Source organism: Oncorhynchus clarkii, chromosome 5 (assembly GCF_045791955.1).
Source record: "Oncorhynchus clarkii lewisi isolate Uvic-CL-2024 chromosome 5, UVic_Ocla_1.0, whole genome shotgun sequence".
NCBI lineage: Eukaryota > Metazoa > Chordata > Actinopteri > Salmoniformes > Salmonidae > Oncorhynchus > Oncorhynchus clarkii.
Genome location: NC_092151.1, coordinates 11387008 through 11406793, shown reverse-complemented (window position 1 = coordinate 11406793; position 19786 = coordinate 11387008). Strand labels below are relative to the sequence as shown.

Below are 19786 nucleotides of genomic sequence, written 5' to 3'. Positions count from 1 at the left end.
CATCCCCACTGTCAAACATGGTGGTGGCAGCATCATGGTTTGGGCCTGCTTTTCTTCAGCAGGGACAGGGAAGATGGTTAAAATTGATGGGAAGATGGATGGAGCCAAATACAGGACCATTCTGGAAGAAAACCTGATGGAGTCTGCAAAAGACCTGAGACTGGGACGGAGATTTGTTTTCCAACAAGACAATGATCCAAAACATAAAGCAAAATCTACAATGGAATGGTTCAAAAATAAACATATCCAGTGTTAGAATGGCCAAGTCAAAGTCCAGACCTGAATCCAATCGAGAATCTGTGGAAAGAACTGAAAACTGCTGTTCACAAATGCTCTCCATCCAACCTCACTGAGCTCGAGCTGTTTTGCAAGGAGGAATGGGAAAAAATGTCAGTCTCTCGATGTGCAAAACTGATAGAGACATACCCCAAGCGACTTACAGCTGTAATCGCAGCAAAAGGTGGCGCTACAAAGTATTAACTTAAGGGGGCTGAATAATTTTGCACGCCCAATTTTTCAGTTTTTGATTTGTTAAAAAAGTTTGAAATATCCAATAAATGTCGTTCCACTTCATGATTGTGTCCCACTTGTTGTTGATTCTTCACAAAAAAATACAGTTTTATATCTTTATGTTTGAAGCCTGAAATGTGGCAAAAGGTCGCAAAGTTCAAGGGGGCCGAATACTTTCGCAAGGCACTGTATATACTGTATGTGTGTACTGGACTTACCTGGCTCTTCTGGACAGAGGCGTTGTGTTTGTCACACATGGGGCTGATCTCCATGCCTCTCTCCCTCTCCCTGTCCCCCTGGCTGAAGAACTCTTCCATAATGCGGTCGGTCCACTGGCGGTACAGCTGCAGGGGCTTGGTGGGGTTACTGAGATCCGCACAATGCACCATGTTCTGGAGGACCTGAGAGTGGGGGAAGAGAGATTTGAAATTTAAAACCCCAGTCCTCACATTTACTGAGGGAGCGTACAACTGGCATTCTGAGTGCTGGAATGTCCACCTGAGCTGTTGACAGAGAATTGAATGTTAATTTCTCAACCATAAGCCCCATCCAACATAATTTTATAGAATTTGGCAGTACGTCCAACCGGCCTCACAACCGCAGACCACATGTAACCACGCCAGCCCAGGACCTCCACATCCGGCTTCTTCACCTGCTGGATCATCTGAGACCAGCCACCGGACAGCTGATGAACCAAAGAATTTGAAACCGTCTTAGGGAAGCTCATCTGCGTGCTCAGCGTCCTCACCAGGTTCTTGACCTGACTGCAGTTTGGAGTCGTAACCGACTTCATTGGGTTTTGTGGCATTGGGCTTATGATACGGGAAGACATAAGCTATGGACAACGAACACAGTTGCATTTTATCGATGGCAATTTGAATGTACAGAGATACCATGACAAGATCCTGAGGCTCATTGTCGTGACATTCATCCGCCAGCATCATCTCATGTTTCAGCATGGTAATGCACGGCCCCATGTCACAAGGACTTGTACACAATTCTCAGTTCTTTCATGGCCTGCATACTTACTAGACATGTCATCCATTGAGCATGTTTGGGATGCTCTGGACAGCATGTTCCAGTTCCCGCTCTTTCCAACAACTTCACACAGCCATTGAAGAGGAGTGGGACAACATTCCACAGGCCACAATCAACAGCCTGATCAAATCTATGCGAAGGAGATGTGTTGTTCTGCATGAGGCACATGGTGATCACACCAGATATTGACTGGTTTCTGATCCACACCCTGACCTTTTTTCTAAGGTATCTGTGACCAACAGATGCATACTGTATCTGTATTCCCAGTCATGTGAAATCCATAGATTAGGCCCTAATGAATCTTTGAAATGGTTGCATGTTGCGTTTAAATTTTTATTCAGTGTATATACACCTGCTAAAGAAACAACGGTTAAAAGGTCAGCTGCAAACCTGGCGTCATACTGAACATAAAACATTCTAGAGACCTCAAGAGAGAGAGCACTGGTGTTTCCCTCTGCCCCATGGCAACAACACCATTGAGAGAAATAGATAAAAAGATGGAGGGAGGGAGAGGATGAGAGAGTCAGGTAAAGATGTATTTTTATGGTAACTAAAAATATGTATTTTTAGAGTCAGTATACAACCTGACCATGATTACAAAACAAATACGTTGTTGGAATCAGTTTTGCCTGCAGGGTGGCCATATATGTAGTATCAGTAACAGCCTACCTGTATTCTGTCGTTGTAGTTATCTAGTAGTAGCACTCCAGAGCTGGTGACTTTCTTCGTCTCCACCATGGTCTTCAGGTCAGCTAGGAGATTCATGTGCTTGGACATGTCAGTAGCTAGTACCTATAGAGACAAACAGCAACACCTTGGATTAGTTAAATTGGGTGCTAGGCTGGAACTCACTCACTCACTCACTCACTCACTCACTCACTCACTCACTCACTCACTCACTCACTCATTAGATAATTAATGAATTAATGAATCAATCGATTCACTTGCTAAATTAATCCATCCACCCACCCACCCACCCACCCACCCACCCATCCATCCATCCACCCACTCACCATGTCTATGACCATCTTCCTGAGGGACTGCCGTTGTTTCTTGGTCAGGTTCTGGAAGATGTCACAGTTCTCTTCCTGAAGCAGCTTGAAGCCTACAGCCAGGTGGTGGTTCTCTAGGACTGACGAGTCATTGTACATGAGGGCCAGCTCCGAGTCTGGAGGGAAAAAAACAGACAATACCAGCACATGGTTAGGAAGCTGTTTCTCTGATGCCATTTTGAATAATACAGTAAGATACTTTTCCAAGGTAATATTTATTAGGTATTTATATAGAAGCATGTACATTTTGATGAGTGTGTATAGATTTGATCTGGTATTTCTCTCTCATTCTCTTTCTACACGTTGCACATTGAATAAAGTGAACCAAGTGAATAAAGTGAACCAAGTGAATAAAGTGAACCAAGTGAATAAAGTGAACCAAGTGAACCAAGTGAATAAAGTGAACCAAGTGAATAAAGTGAACCAAGTGAACCAAGTGAACCAAGTGAATAAAGTGAACCAAGTGAATAAAGTGAATAAAGTGAACCAAGTGAATAAAGTGAACCAAGTGAATACAGAATCCATATCTCAAGACTTAAAAGTCATTCTTTAACCCGTCTCCTCTCCTTCATCTACACTGATGGAGGTGGATTTAGCAAGTGACATCAATAAAGGATTATAGCTTTCACCTGGTCAGTCTATGGTCATGGAAAGAGTGGGTGTTCTTCCTTTTTACTATACTCAGTGTATGTGTACGGTACCTGTTAGATATTGGGGGCATCCTGGGATGTGCTTTTGGATGTTATTGCTGAAAGTGTGCGTTAGCTAGCATGCTGTAATTGTAATGGTTGCATTAGCTCCCCGCTAATTCAGTTACTTCCATGTTACAGGTGAATCTACAGCCATCAACATCCTGTTGTCCTGCACATCTAATGTGCCTTCTTGTGTCTATCGTCAGAATAAACAGCAATCAACTGGGACCGCTGGCTGGACAGTTAAAAACAGAACGCAAGAGAGTTACGAAGTACGATCACATCTGTTACACTGATGCCGAGACCAGTCTCCTTGTCTTTGCTGGACAGCTGTTACACATGCACACAGTCACACACAGTCACACACACACACACACACACAAACACACACAGTCACACCCACACGGCTTCCAAAGGGTGGGCCCAATTCGTTTGTTGCCTTGGCGGCAAGGCTAATACATGTTATGGCAAATGACGATTGCATAACTGGGGAGGTTTAAAATCACTCTGCCTAGAGGACACACAGTCCAATCCCAACATTGTATCATCTTATACTAAGCATTAGGTTTCAATAGGAATCCAATTACCCTTCATTCTATCTACAATACCGTTTAGCTTGAATTGAGTTAATTTGTCTTTCAAGCAAACCATATTGTCATTGTCACACCAAACATGTTCATGTCAATGTTCAAAGGAGTTGGCTATTCAGCATATACAGATCTGGGACCAGGCTTCATGGCAGATAATTGTATGTATTCCATGTACTATATGTATTCCATGTATTATATATATTCCATGTATTATATGTATTATATGTATTCCATGTATTCCATGTATTATATGTATTCCATGTATTATATGTATTCCATGTATTATATGTATTATATGTATTCCATGTATTCCATGTATTATATGTATTCCATGTATTATATGTATTCCATGTAGTATGTGTATTATATGTATTCCATGTATTATATATATTCCATGTATTATATGTACTATATGTATTCCATGTAGTATGTGCACTATATGTATTCCATGTATTATATGTACTATATGTATTCCATGTAGTATGTGTATTATATGTATTCCATGTATTATGTGTATTCCATGTAGTATGTGTATTATATGTATTCAATGTATTATTTGTATTATGTGTATTCCATGTAGTATGTGTATTATATGTATTATATGTATTCCATATGTTCAGTGTATTATATATATTTTTTAAATATTTTACCTTTATTTAACTAGGCAAGTCAGTTAAGAACAAATTCTTATTTTCAATGACGGCCTAGGAACAGTGGGTTAACTGCCTGTTCAGGGGCAGAATGACAGATTTGTACCTTGTCAGCTCGGGGGTTTGAACTTGCAACCTTCCGGTTACTAGTCCAACACTCTAACCACTAGGCTACCCTGCAGCCCCATATGTAATATGTATTATATGTATTCCATGTATTCCATGTATTCCATGGATTCCATATATTCCGTGTATTCCATGTATGATGTGTATTCCATGTATCACATGTATTATATGTATTCCATATATTCCATGTATTCCATATATTCCGTGTATTCCATGTGTTCCATGTATTCCATGGATTCCATATATTCTGTGTATTCCATGTATGATGTGTATTCCATGTATTATATGTATTCCATATATTCAGTGTATCATATGTAATATGTATTATATGTATTCCATGTATTATGTGCATTACATGTATTCCATGTACTCCATGTAGTATGTGTATTATATGGGGGGATTAAAAGAGAGTTTATGAAATGCGCCAGTGTGTCAGCAGCAAACCTTTCTCACTATGTGTGTAAACCCAGAAGAGAGAAGCTCATGTTAAAACAGCCATATACATTATGATAAAGGATATACATTGTGATAAAAGAAACAGCACGGCACTGAAGGCAGACAAATCATAACATTGGAAAGGCCACTCACTGGTGCTGATGAGAAACTGGTTGGAGACCCCAGGGTGGTCGACGTCATGAATAGCACTGGCAAAGATGGCAGCTAGGATTTCCAGGTCTGTGAACACAGCCTGTGAAGAAAATAGGTGGAACAATCTACATGAGCAGCACTTCAGAACAGAAATGGGACAAAAAAGTTTCATACAATCTCACGGTATAACCTCACTATTTGTCAGCACCAGGAACATGTCATTTTTGTTGTCCGTTGCAAAATGTTTAAAAACATTTTATTTTGCCTTCTCTAATGAACACAACTCAGGCTACATTTAAAGCCAGTTTTAAACAAGACAAATATAAAAACTAATATCATTAGTGTATTTTTAAAAGTCACATTATTAACAAAACATGAGCTAAAATGTAAAAAGAGGGGGCCATACTAACAGTACTGTATCAAATCCTCCCAACAAAGAGTCCCCCATAAAGCGACGGAGATGGTACATTCCCCTACCTCTAGAGCAGGCGTGGACAGCAGCACGTGAGTGGACTGGGTGACATCAGCAGCATGGATGTTATTGTGATAGGCTACATCGCCGTGGTAATGGTCTTCTAGAGTCATCAGGTAGGTTATAAAGGTGTCTAATGGTATTTTGAATGTTTTTAATAAATCTCTTTCCTGAAAATGAGAGAAAAATGTGACACTGTCAAAACAAGAGGTTACAATAACGAACTGCTATTCACACATACATTCACGGACGCACACAAACATAGTTAGCTGTATAAATTCCAGCAAGGTAAAACAACAGTTTTTATAAAGGTTTTTTATAATTGTATAAACGTCCTCACCTGGAAAATTGTGTACATCATGACTGTTAAAGGCCGGTTTCCTGAAAGCTCGGTGACTTTAAAAAGATTAAGGCCCCATTTATTGAGGTCCTCAAGCTCCTGAAATCAGACAGCAAGGCCATTTTAAAAACACCACTTTCACACAAACACATCATAGGAGACAGTATACAGTATATATATACTGAACACAAATATAAACACAACATGCAACCATTTCAAAGATGTTACTGTGTTACAGTTCACATAAGGAAATCAGTCAATTAAAATAAATTCATTAATTTCCCTAATTTATGGATTTCACGATTGGGAATACAGATACATGTATGCATCTGTTGGTCACAGATCCCTTAAAAGAAAAGGTACGGGCGTGAATCAGAAAACCAGTAAGGATCTGGTGTAACCGCCTCATGAAGTGCAACACATCTCCTTCACATAGAGTTGATCAGGCTGTTGATTGTGGCCTGTGGAATGTTGTCCCACTCCTCTTCAATGGCTGTGCGAAGTTGCTGGAAATTGTTGGGAACTGGAACATGCCATCAATCCAGAGCATCCTAAACATGCTTAATGGTGCGGCAGGTAGCCCAGTGGTTAGAGTGTTGGACTAGTAACCGAAAGGTTGCAAGATCGAATCCCCGAGCTGACAAGGTAAAAATCTGTCGTTCTGCCCCTGAACAAGGCAGTTAACCCAGTGTTCCTAGGCTGTCATTGAAAATAAGAATCTGTTCTTAACTGACATGCCTAGTTAAATAAAGGTGACATTTTTTTTGTTGAAAAAATGGTGACATATCTGGTGAGTATGCAAAAAATATCCCTATGCCCCATTGCAGTGATTGGGGGCATTGGCCTGTGTACGGTGTCGTCTTTTGAATAGGATGTTAAACAGGTGTCCTGACTCTGTGGTCACTGAAGATCCCATGACACTTATTGTAAGAGTAGGGGTGTTAACCCCAGCATTCTGGCTAAATTCCCAATCTGCATACCATCATGGTCACAGTTTACAATTGGCTAATTCATCCCCCCTCCTCTCCCCGGTAACAATTCCACAGGTCGTTTCTGTAAATGAGAATGTGTTCTCAGTCAACTTACCGGGTTAAATAAAATACACATTTTCCATAACTTAAATTATATCAGGCATGAGATGGAATTCAATCGAAACAGCAGGTAAATCTTCACTGTCTGGGGATAAATAACGTAAAGATGTATGAGACAAGGTCTTTCTAACAGTCTGACAACTGGATCTAACAGTCTGACAACTGAGATCTAACAGTCTGACAACTGAGATCTAACAGTCTGACAACTGACAACTGAGATCTAACAGTCTGACAACTGAGATCTAACAGTCTGACAACTGAGATCTAACAGTCTGACAACTGAGATCTAACAGTCTGACAACTGAGATCTAACAGTCTGACAACTGAGGTCCAACAGTCTGACAACTGACAACCAAGGGACAAAAAACTAAAGCCAGTATCATCTTAATATGCCCCTTGAGCCAATCAGCAAACCACAGTGGTGTAACATTACAGAGGTGACCCTTTAAGGCATCCTATTGGTGTAACATTACAGAGGTGACCCTTTAAGGCATCCTATTGGTGTAACATTACAGAGGTGACCCTTTAAGGCATCCTATTGGTGTAACATTACAGAGGTGACCCTTTAAGGCATCCTATTGGTGTAACATTACAGAGGTGACCCTTTAAGGCATCCTATTGGTGTAACATTACAGAGGTGACCCTTTAAGGCATCCTATTGGTGTAACATTACAGAGGTGACCCTTTAAGGCATCCTATTGGTGTAACATTACAGAGGTGACCCTTTAAGGCATCCTATTGGTGTAACATTACAGAGGTGACCCTTTAAGGCATCCTATTGGTGTAACATTACAGAGGTGACCCTTTAAGGCATCCTATTGGTGTAACATTACAGAGGTGACCCTTTAAGGCATCCTATTGGTGTAACATTACAGAGGTGACCCTTTAAGGCATCCTATTGGTGTAACATTACAGAGGTGACCCTTTAAGGTATCCTATTGGTGTAACATTACAGAGGTGACCCTTTAAGGCATCCTATTTCCTGGATCTCAATAGAATCAATGTAGTCCTCATCATTGTGTGGGACATCTACTACGTCAAACTTGATCAAATCAGTTTCAGCCTAAATCTGATTGGTGATGAGTGCTAGAAGGTTAATAAGCACTAGAACATGGTCTAGCTCTGGCGTCAACCTCTAGCTAGCTACGACGGTGCGGGACAGTACTATCAACAAGGATCAGTGGGATAACGACTAGAATAAGAATAAAAACAGCATACAATGAAGAGGCCCGGGGTCAGGCTTCTCTTCACCTTGGGAAAAGTCCAGATAAAAGCCCAGCCAGGGATTATGTAGCTATGTTGAGGTTAAGTCCCTTGCTCAAGGGCACAACAGCAGTAATTCCTAAGTTAATATCAGATAAATCATTTACTCTAGTATTTACTCTATTCCACAAAAGCGTGCCATGATGATCAGACTGCTCTCGTATGCGTTTGTTTAACCTTCCTGGAATACACTCTAGCTAAGAGAAGCTAAGAGCAACTGTTAAATGACTAAAATGTCAATATAAAGTCAAAAAGCTCCTTCACCGTAGCCAGTTGGTCCTCTGTGTCGGTCTTGACCCCGAAGCGAGGTATATTAGAGTTGGAGAGGCTAGTGCTGTGCTGCAGCTTCTTCACTCCACTGATCTGACACATGGGCTTGGCGTTCTTCTTGTCCGTCCTCTCTTTCTGCGTCTGTGGACATGGCATCTCCACGTCATGCTGCTTGTCTGGGGGGAGAGAAGTAGGAAATAGTTAGAGGAGCAATAGACAATACACAAAGGGATTTTTTGGGGCCTATTTTGTGCTTTTAGGGCCAAATCCTAACTTAACCAGCAAATTTAAGGCAGTTATATACAATACAACAACCAAAAATAATTTGTGTGTGTGTGTGTGTCTGGGCCTATGCGTGTGCGTGTGTGTGTGTGTGTGTGTGTGTGTGTGGGCCTGTGCGTGTGTGTGTGTGTGTGTGTGTGTGTGTGTGTGTGTGTGTGTGTGTGTGTGTGTGTGTGTGTGTGTGTCCCTTCAAAGGTGTATTTTTATCTCTGTTTTTCTAATCAGATTTTACTGCTTGCATCAGTTACTTGATGTGGAATAGAGTACTGTGCACCTCCCATAGTCTGTCCTGGACTTGGGGATTACGAAGAGAACACTGGTGGCATGTCTTGTGCGGTATGTATGGGTGTCTGAGCTGTGTGCTAGTAGTTTAAACAGACAGCTCAGTGCATTCAACAAGTCAATATTTCTTACAAATACAAGTAGTGATGAACCAGTAGTCCAGGTGCGACAAAACTAGGGCCTGTAGGACCTGCCTTGTTGATCGTGTTGTAAACAGGGCAGAGCAGCGCTTTCTTATGCACAGACCTCTATTGAGGTCAATTGGGGACTTCAGTAACACACACTGATCTCAAGTTAGGATTGGCTCTTATTAACTATCTAACACACACATGCACATCGCCCATGGTAGCTTTTAATAAAACAGAATGGATTGTTGTACCCATATGATTTTGAGGCTTTTTGGGGATTGGGAGTTTCAGTTTCAGGGGAAATTAGTGATTGAGACTCGTTACTTGTCTCTTGGAGACTATTTGGGGACTTTGGAGACTGGACACTGTTTGGGGACCTTGGAGACTGAGGACTGTTTGGAGACCTTGGAGACAGGGGACTGTTTGGGGAACTTGGAGACAGGGAACTGTTTGGGGACCTTGGTGACTGGGGACTGTTTGGGGACTTTGGGGACTGCTTGAGGATCTTGGGTACTGCTTAGGGACATTAGAGACTGTGGACTGTTTGGGGACCTTGGGTACTGCTTGGGGACCTAGGAGACTGGGGTCTGCTTTGGGATCTTGGAGACTTGGAACTGTTTGGGGACCTTGGAGACTGGGGATTGTTTGGGGACCTTGGGGAATGGGGACTGCTTGTGGACCTCGGAGACCAGGACTGCTCGGGGACTGTTTGGGGAATGGGGACTGTTTGGGGACCTCAGGGATTGCTTGGGGACCATGGAGGATTGGTACCTGTTGTTCTTTCGTTTATTTGTTTTGTAAATTTATTGTTTGTGTACCTGTTTGCCATTTTACTGCATTGTCAGGAGATTGTAACATAAGCATTTAGCTGTACCCACTATAACATCTCCTTTACTGCATTGTCAGGAGATTGTAACATAAGCATTTAGCTGTACCCGCTATAACATCTGCTGTGTACCCGACCAATAAACTTTGATTCGACTTGAACTTGTTGTTATAAATACTGAAAATCACACAGCAAGGTCAGCCAGTCTTACCTAAGAAGGTGCTGGAGATGAACTCAGAGACCTGGTTCCCTGAGCGACTCATCTCAGACAGGTGAGACAGCTCCCTGTTCAACATCCTCTTGAACTGGACACAGACAGTGAGTGAGAGAGAGAAAGAAAGAGAGAGATGGAGTGGGAGAGAGAGACAGAGAGAGAGAGATGGAGTGGGAGAGAGAGACAGAGAGAGAGAGATGGAGTGGGAGAGAGAGACAGAGAGAGAGAGATGGAGTGGGAGAGAGAGACAGAGAGAGAGAGATGGAGTGGGAGAGAGAGACAGAGAGAGAGAGATGGAGTGGGAGAGAGAGACAGAGAGAGAGAGAGATGGAGTGGGAGAGAGAGACAGAGAGAGAGAGAGATGGTGAAAGAAAGAAAGCGTTACTCTTACGCATGCATGACATTGTATATAAATTGGAAACAGTAACAGACTTTTGATCTCAATGAGACTTGCTTAGATGGAATATAATGATATTCTCTTTCTGTCATTATCGGATGTTTTTACCATGCATTATGAAGTTCAGGCACTTTCAGCAGACTCTCACAGATACTGTGAGTAGCAACTGCAAACATGTTTCAGATAGCGTGTCTGGTTTGATTTAAGGATGAGGTTCTGCGGGAACTATTATTTTTTGCCTTATTTCACATACTATTCACCAATGACTGGAGTGTGATACTTCTTTCATGTTTGAGCAAAGCAATTTCCATATGACTTTGAAAGAGACAAGTAGGCAGCTCGCCCTCAACAACAAAACAGCTAAATACATAAGTCTACACAGCACATTTGCATAAACAAATCTATACAATATGGCTAACAAATTCTGACACAATGCTGAGGTGGAAATACGACTAGTTGCTGCACTAGTTACTGCTATCTCCAATCTCTCCTACTGTACATACATCACAGACCATCACAACGATGTCACATTATTTACCCTTATGATCTAAATGAAAACGACTGCATTGATGGGAACACTTTAACAAATGAGTAAAGTAAACCCTTCTCTCACGGGATTGGAATAACACTAAATGAATAGACATAATCCAAAGGCAGCCAGGAGAACCTACAAGCTTTCACATAAGCTTGGCCATTTGGGTCATGTTCATTACCAAACACGAGAGTTTCTTATTGGACCAGGTAGCTCAGGTTGTCTCTCCCTGTTTAGTCTGTATTCTGTATTCTTCAATTTGGTGCCTAATGAACTCAGCACTGAATTTTATTGAATTCAAAATTAGCATCATGGACAACATACTTTTATGTATCCCCATGACACAGAACGTAAGTAGTTTTCCTCCGGCATTTTCAACGCAGGCAATCAAATGGAAAGAATCCTAAAGATGGATAGATCCAAAACAAGTACGCAAAAGGCTTCCCTCAAATCCTCGTTATACAATCAATCATGGCATCATCCATATAGTAGTGTCCCCAGGGCCTCGATGAAATAATCAACTAATTCTTCCCAGGCAAATAAAGGCAAATAATCCCAGGGGTTAGTAACAAGATTGGATAAAGAAGGAGCAAGAACAGGAGTGTCCAAAAAAGACAAAGAAATCACTATATCACTATAAGAAATCTAGGCATGGCTATAAAAAATATTGTAAAGTATTATCAATAACAGTATCCAATGAGGAATAACAGGATAGAATGGGTCCGACAGCTCCGTTAGACAAGAAGCTACATTAGAAGGACACTAGTCGGCTGCATCTCCCACTAGCTCTTCAGCGATGACCTAACGTAGCTGTGGAGATGACGCTAGCCACGTCTGAGGAAGACTGCACTCCTGTCAACACCTGCCTGGGTTCTCACCCAATCGCATCAGCCCGCCGCTGAGAGCTAACCAATCAGCGGCCATTGAGACCAAATGGAAGCGAGAGCACTCGCTCTTCATCTGGCATTCCATTTTCTCTGTGCAATACATGAATACATAATGAAGTCAAAATGAAGACCCTAGATCTGTCTAATTATAGGACACATCTTGGTGTCCTCACAGTGCATGTCTAATTATAGGACTCATCTTGATGTCCTCACAGTGCATCACTCGAATTATAGGACTCATCTTGGTGTCCTCACAGTGCATCTGTCTAATTATAGGACTCATCTTGGTGTCCTCACAGTGCATCTGTCTAATTATAGGACTCATCTTGGGGTCCTCACAGTGCATCTGTCTAATTATAGGACTCATCTTGGTGTCCTCACAGTGCATCTGTCTAATTATAGGACTCATCTTGGTGTCCTCACAGTGCATCTGTCTAATTATAGGACTCATCTTGGTGTCCTCACAGTGCATCTGTCTAATTATAGGACTCATCTTGGTGTCCTCACAGTGCATCTGTCTAATTATAGGACTCATCTTGGTGTCCTCACAGTGCATCTGTCTAATTATAGGACTCATCTTGGTGTCCTCACAGTGCATCTGTCTAATTATAGGACTCATCTTGGTGTCCAAATGGATGTGTATTTACTCAGATGAGATATCAGCAGTGTGTATATATGGCAATAGTCTTGGTGAACACTTACAAGACAGAGTAAACTTAATGTAGACTACTACAACTACTAGCCATGAGTTACCCAGCGAAGCAGAGCTAAATTAACTGAATGCCTGTTAGGTTCACTTCGAGGAGTATAACACTGTGCCTTGCGGTGAAAGCCCCTGTTTTTCCTGATGACTGTGTGATCTCGCTGTCCGTGGCCAATGTGTGCAAAACATTTATACAGGTTAACAATCACAAGGCAGCCGGAACAGACGGAATATCAAATCAAATCTATTTATATAGCCCTTCTTACATCAGCTGATATCTCAAAGTGCTGTACAGAAACCCAGCCTAAAACCCCAAACAGCAAGCAATGCAGGTGTAGAAGCACGGTGGCTAGGAAAAACTCCCTAGAAAGGCCAAAACCTAGGAAGAAACCTAGAGAGGAACTAGGCTATGAGGGGTGACCAGTCCTCTTCTGGCTGTGCCGGGTGGAGATTATAACAGAACATGGCCAAGATGTTCAAATGTTCATAAATGACCAGCATGGTCAAATAATAACAATCACAGTAGTTGTCGAGGGTGCAGCAAGTCAGCGTGTTCTCAAAGCATGTGGACCAACTGGCAGGTGTCTTCACAGACATTTTCAATCTATCCTTGTACCAGTCTGTAATCCTATATTTCAATCTGACCATCATTGTCCCTGTTCCCAAGATCTCCAAGGTAACTTGCGTAAATGACTATAGCCCTGTAGCACTCACATCTGTAATTATGAAGTGCTTTGAAAGGCTGGTCATGACACACATCAACACCATCATCTCAGACACCCTAGACACACTTCAATTCACATACCACCCCAAACAGATCCACAGATGATGCAATCTCAATTGCACTTCACACTGCCCTTTCCCACCTGGACAAAAGGAACACCTATGTGAGAATGCTGTTCATAGACTACAGCACAGCGTTCAACACCATAGTGCCCTCCAAACTCATCACTAAGCTAAGTACCCTGGGACCAAACACCTCCCTCTGAAACTGGATCCTGAACTTCCTGACGGGACGGCCCCAAGGAGTGAGGGTAGGCAACAACACATCCGCCACATTGATCCTCAACACGGGGGCCACTCAGGGGTGCGTGCTTAGTCCCTTCCTGTACTCCCTGTTACCCACGACTGCGTGGCCACGCACGACTCCAACACCATCATCAAGTTTGCTGACGTCACAACGGTGGTAGGTGGAGCTTCAATTTCATTGGCGTGCACATCACTAAGGACAAAACATGGTCCACACACACTCGCACAGACATGAAGAGGGCACGGCAGAGCCTCTTCCCTCTCAGGATGCTAAAAAGATTTGGCATGGGCCCTCGGATCCTCAAAAGGTTCACCACTTGGTATGGCAAATGCACCCCCTTGACCGTAAAGCGCAAGAGAGTGTGGTGCGGACAGCCCAGTACATCACTGGGGTCGAACTCCATCCTATCCAGGACCTCTATATCAGGCATCAGAGGAAGGCCCAAAAAATGACCAAAAACTCCAGCCACCCAAGCCATAAACTGTTCACTCTGCTACTGTACCATCCAGCAAATGGTACCAGAGCATCGGCTCTCGGACCAACAGGCTCCAAGACAGCTTCTACCCCCAAGCTATAAGACTGCTAAATAGCCAGACTGCTAAAGTCAATGAATGGTACCTGAACTATCTGCACTGACCCTATGCACTGTTACTAAACTATATATGCAAACCATATACACACTTACTCACACACATTGACACTCCCACACAAAACACATACACTACACACACACACAGACCGACACCACACAAACACACATACATACACACACTTTTACACTTATCCTTTGCTGCTTCTACTCTGTTCTTTATTTAACTCTTATTATTATCTATCCTGATGACAAGTCACTTTACCCTGCCTTCATGCACATATCTATCTAAAATACTTCATACCTCTGCACATTAATCTGGTACTGGTACTCCCTGTATGTAGCTCCACATTGGTCTGGTACTGGGACTCCCTGTATATAGCTCCACATTGATCTGGTACTGGTACTCCCTGTATGTAGCTCCACATTGGTCTGGTACTGGTACTCCCTGTATGTAGCTCCACATTGATCTGGTACTGGTACTCCCTGTATGTAGCTCCACATTGGTCTGGTACTGGTACTCCTTGTATATAACTGCATATTGATCTGGTACAGTTACTCCCTGTATATAGCTCCACATTGATCTGGTACTGGTACTCCTGTATATAGCTCCACATTGATCTGATGCTGGTACTCCCTGTATATAGCTCCACATTGATCTGGTACTGGTACTCCCTGTATATAGCTCCACATTGATCTGGTACTGGTACTCCTGTATATAGCTCCACATTGATCTGGTACTGGAACTCCTGTATATAGCTCCACATTGATCTGGTACTGGTACTCCTGTATATAGCTCCACATTGATCTGGTACTGGTACTCCTGTATATAGCTCCACATTGATCTGGTACTGGTACTCCTGTATATAGCTCCACATTGATCTGGTACTGGTACTCCCTGTATATAGCTCCACATTGATCTGGTACTGGTACTCCTGTATATAGCTCCACATTGATCTGGTACTGGTACTCCTGTATATAGCTCCACATTGATCTGGTACTGGTACTCCTGTATATAGCTCCACATTGATCTGGTACTGGTACTCCTGTATATAGCTCCACATTGATCTGGTGCTGGTACTCCCTGTATGTAGCTTCACATTGATCTGGTGCTGGTACTCCCTGTATGTAGCTTCACATTGATCTGGTGCTGGTACTCCCTGTATATAGCTTCACATTGATCTGGTGCTGGTACTCCTGTATATAGCTTCACATTGATCTGGTGCTGGTACTCCTGTATATAGCTCCACATTGATCTGGTGCTGGTACTCCTGTATATAGCTTCACATTGATCTGGTGCTGGTACTCCTGTATATAGCTTCACATTGATCTGGTGCTGGTACTCCCTGTATATAGCTTCACATTGATCTGGTGCTGGTACTCCTGTATATAGCTTCACATTGATCTGGTGCTGGTACTCCCTGTATATAGCTTCACATTGATCTGGTGCTGGTACTCCTGTATATAGCTTCACATTGATCTGGTGCTGGTACTCCTGTATATAGCTTCACATTGATCTGGTGCTGGTACTCCTGTATATAGCTTCACATTGATCTGGTGCTGGTACTCCTGTATATAGCTTCACATTGATCTGGTGCTGGTACTCCCTGTATATAGCTTCACATTGATCTGGTGCTGGTACTCCTGTATATAGCTTCACATTGATCTGGTGCTGGTACTCCTGTATATAGCTTCACATTGATCTGGTGCTGGTACTCCTGTATATAGCCTCACATTGATCTGGTGCTGGTACTCCCTGTATATAGCTCCACATTGATCTGGTGCTGGTACTCCTGTATATAGCCTCACATTGATCTGGTGCTGGTACTCCCTGTATATAGCTTCACATTGATCTGGTGCTGGTACTCCTGTATATAGCTTCACAGTGATCTGGTGCTGGTACTCCTGTATATAGCCTCACATTGATCTGGTGCTGGTACTCCCTGTATATAGCTCCACATTGATCTGGTACTGGTACTCCCTGTATATAGCTTCACATTGATCTGGTGCTGGTACTCCTGTATATAGCTCCACATTGATCTGGTGCTGGTACTCCCTGTATGTAGCTTCACATTGATCTGGTGCTGGTACTCCCTGTATGTAGCTTCACATTGATCTGGTGCTGGTACTCCTGTATATAGCTCCACATTGATCTGGTACTGGTACTCCCTGTATATAGCTGCACATTGATCTGGTGCTGGTACTCCCTGTATATAGCTGCACATTGATCTGGTGCTGGTACTCCCTGTATATAGCTGCACATTGATCTGGTGCTGGTACTCCCTGTATATAGCTTCACATTGATCTGGTGCTGGTACTCCTGTATATAGCTGCACATTGATCTGGTGCTGGTACTCCCTGTATATAGCTGCACATTGATCTGGTGCTGGTACTCCCTGTATATAGCTGCACATTGATCTGGTGCTGGTACTCCCTGTATGTAGCTTCACATTGATCTGGTGCTGGTACTCCCTGTATATAGCTTCACATTGATCTGGTGCTGGTACTCCTGTATATAGCTCCACATTGATCTGGTGCTGGTACTCCCTGTATGTAGCTCCACATTGATCTGGTGCTGGTACTCCCTGTATATAGCTGCACATTGATCTGGTGCTGGTACTCCCTGTATATAGCTGCACATTGATCTGGTACTGGTACTCCTGTATATAGCTCCACATTGATCTGGTACTGGTACTCCTGTATATAGCTCCACATTGATCTGGTACTGGTACTCCCTGTATGTAGCTCCACATTGATCTGGTGCTGGTACTCCCTGTATATAGCTTCACATTGATCTGGTGCTGGTACTCCCTGTATATAGCTCCACATTGATCTGGTGCTGGTACTCCCTGTATATAGCTCCACATTGATCTGGTACTGGTACTCCTGTATATAGCTCCACATTGATCTGGTACTGGTACTCCTGTATATAGCTCCACATTGATCTGGTACTGGTACTCCTGTATATAGCTCCACATTGATCTGGTACTGGTACTCCCTGTATGTAGCTCCACATTGATCTGGTGCTGGTACTCCCTGTATATAGCTCCACATTGATCTGGTGCTGGTACTCCCTGTATATAGCTCCACATTGATCTGGTGCTGGTACTCCTGTATATAGCTCCACATTGATCTGGTACTGGTACTCCCTGTATGTAGCTCCACATTGATCTGGTGCTGGTACTCCCTGTATTTAGCTTCACATTGATCTGGTACTGGTACTCCCTGTATGTAGCTCCACATTGATCTGGTGCTGGTACTCCCTGTATTTAGCTTCACATTGATCTGGTACTGGTACTCCCTGTATATAGCTCCACATTGATCTGGTGCTGGTACTCCCTGTATATAGCTTCACATTGATCTGGTGCTGGTACTCCTGTATATAGCTTCACATTGATCTGGTACTGGTACTCCCTGTATATAGCTCCACATTGATCTGGTGCTGGTACTCCCTGTATATAGCTCCACATTGATCTGGTACTGGTACTCCCTGTATGTAGCTCCACATTGATCTGGTACTGGTACTCCTTGTATATAGCTCCACATTGATCTGGTGCTGGTACTCCCTGTATATAGCTCCACATTGATCTGGTACTGGTACTCCTTGTATATAGCTCCACATTGATCTGGTGCTGGTACTCCCTGTACATAGCTTCACATTGATCTGGTGCTGGTACTCCTGTATATAGCTTCACATTGATCTGGTACTGGTACTCCTTGTATATAGCTCCACATTGATCTGGTGCTGCTACTCCCTGTATATAGCTCCACATTGATCTGGTGCTGGTACTCCTGTATATAGCTCCACATTGATCTGGTGCTGGTACTCCCTGTATATAGCTTCACATTGATCTGGTGCTGGTACTCCCTGTATATAGCTTCACATTGATCTGGTGCTGGTACTCCCTGTATATAGCTTCACATTGATCTGGTACTGGTACTCCTGTATATAGCTCCACATTGATCTGGTGCTGGTACTCCCTGTATATAGCTCCACATTGATCTGGTGCTGGTACTCCCTGTATATAGCTCCACATTGATCTGGTGCTGGTACTCCCTGTATATAGCTTCACATTGATCTGGTGCTGGTACTCCCTGTATATAGCTTCACATTGATCTGGTGCTGGTACTCCTGTATATAGCTCCACATTGATCTGGTGCTGGTACTCCCTGTATATAGCTCCACATTGATCTGGTGCTGGTACTCCCTGTATATAGCTTCACATTGATCTGGTGCTGGTACTCCTGTATATAGCTCCACATTGATCTGGTACTGGTACTCCCTGTATATAGCTTCACATTGATCTGGTGCTGGTACTCCTGTATATAGCTCCACATTGATCTGGTGCTGGTACTCCCTGTATATAGCTTCACATTGATCTGGTACTGGTACTCCTGTATATAGCTCCACATTGATCTGGTGCTGGTACTCCCTGTATATAGCTCCACATTGATCTGGTGCTGGTACTCCCTGTATATAGCTTCACATTGATCTGGTGCTGGTACTCCTGTATATAGCTCCACATTGATCTGGTACTGGTACTCCTGTATATAGCTTCACATTGATCTGGTGCTGGTACTCCTGTATATGGCTCCACATTGATCTGGTGCTGGTATTCCCTGTATATAGCTGCACATTGATCTGGTACTGGTACTCCCTGTATATAGCTCCACATTGATCTGGTGCTGGTACTCCCTGTATATAGCTTCACATTGATCTGGTGCTGGTACTCCTGTATATAGCTCCACATTGATCTGGTGCTGGTACTCCCTGTATGTAGCTCCACATTGATCTGGTACTGGTTCTCCCTTTATATAGCTTCACATTGATCTGGTACTGGTACTCCCTGTATATAGCTCCACATTGATCTGGTACTGGTACTCCTGTATATAGCTCCACATTGATCTGGTGCTGGTACTCCCTGTATGTAGCTCCACATTGATCTGGTACTGGTTCTCCCTTTATATAGCTTCACATTGATCTGGTACTGGTACTCCCTGTATATAGCTCCACATTGATCTGGTACTGGTACTCCCTGTATATAGCTGCACATTGATCTGGTGCTGGTACTCCTGTATATAGCTTCACATTGATCTGGTGCTGGTACTCCTGTATATAGCTCCACATTGATCTGGTGCTGGTACTCCTGTATATAGCTGCACATTGATCTGGTGCTGGTACTCCTGTATATAGCTCCACATTGATCTGGTACTGGTACTCCCTGTATATAGCT

The 19786-nt window shown here is 43.0% G+C and overlaps 1 protein-coding gene across 9 annotated transcripts in view; it reads right to left on the bottom strand.

The window, feature by feature from the left end:
• Positions 1 to 19786, bottom strand: part of LOC139408362 (3',5'-cyclic-AMP phosphodiesterase 4D-like) — a 302623-nt gene that overhangs the window by 4936 nt on the left and 277901 nt on the right. For all 9 annotated transcript variants that reach the window (XM_071152145.1, XM_071152142.1, XM_071152138.1 and 6 more), the window contains 8 exons: positions 10412 to 10505; positions 8677 to 8858; positions 6059 to 6157; positions 5724 to 5888; positions 5247 to 5346; positions 2562 to 2716; positions 2218 to 2340; positions 729 to 911 (listed from right to left, as the gene is read on the bottom strand). In XM_071152145.1, coding sequence (XP_071008246.1) covers positions 729 to 911; positions 2218 to 2340; positions 2562 to 2716; positions 5247 to 5346; positions 5724 to 5888; positions 6059 to 6157; positions 8677 to 8858; positions 10412 to 10505 — 1101 coding nt within the window. The remainder of the gene's footprint in view (positions 1 to 728; positions 912 to 2217; positions 2341 to 2561; positions 2717 to 5246; positions 5347 to 5723; positions 5889 to 6058; positions 6158 to 8676; positions 8859 to 10411; positions 10506 to 19786) is intronic.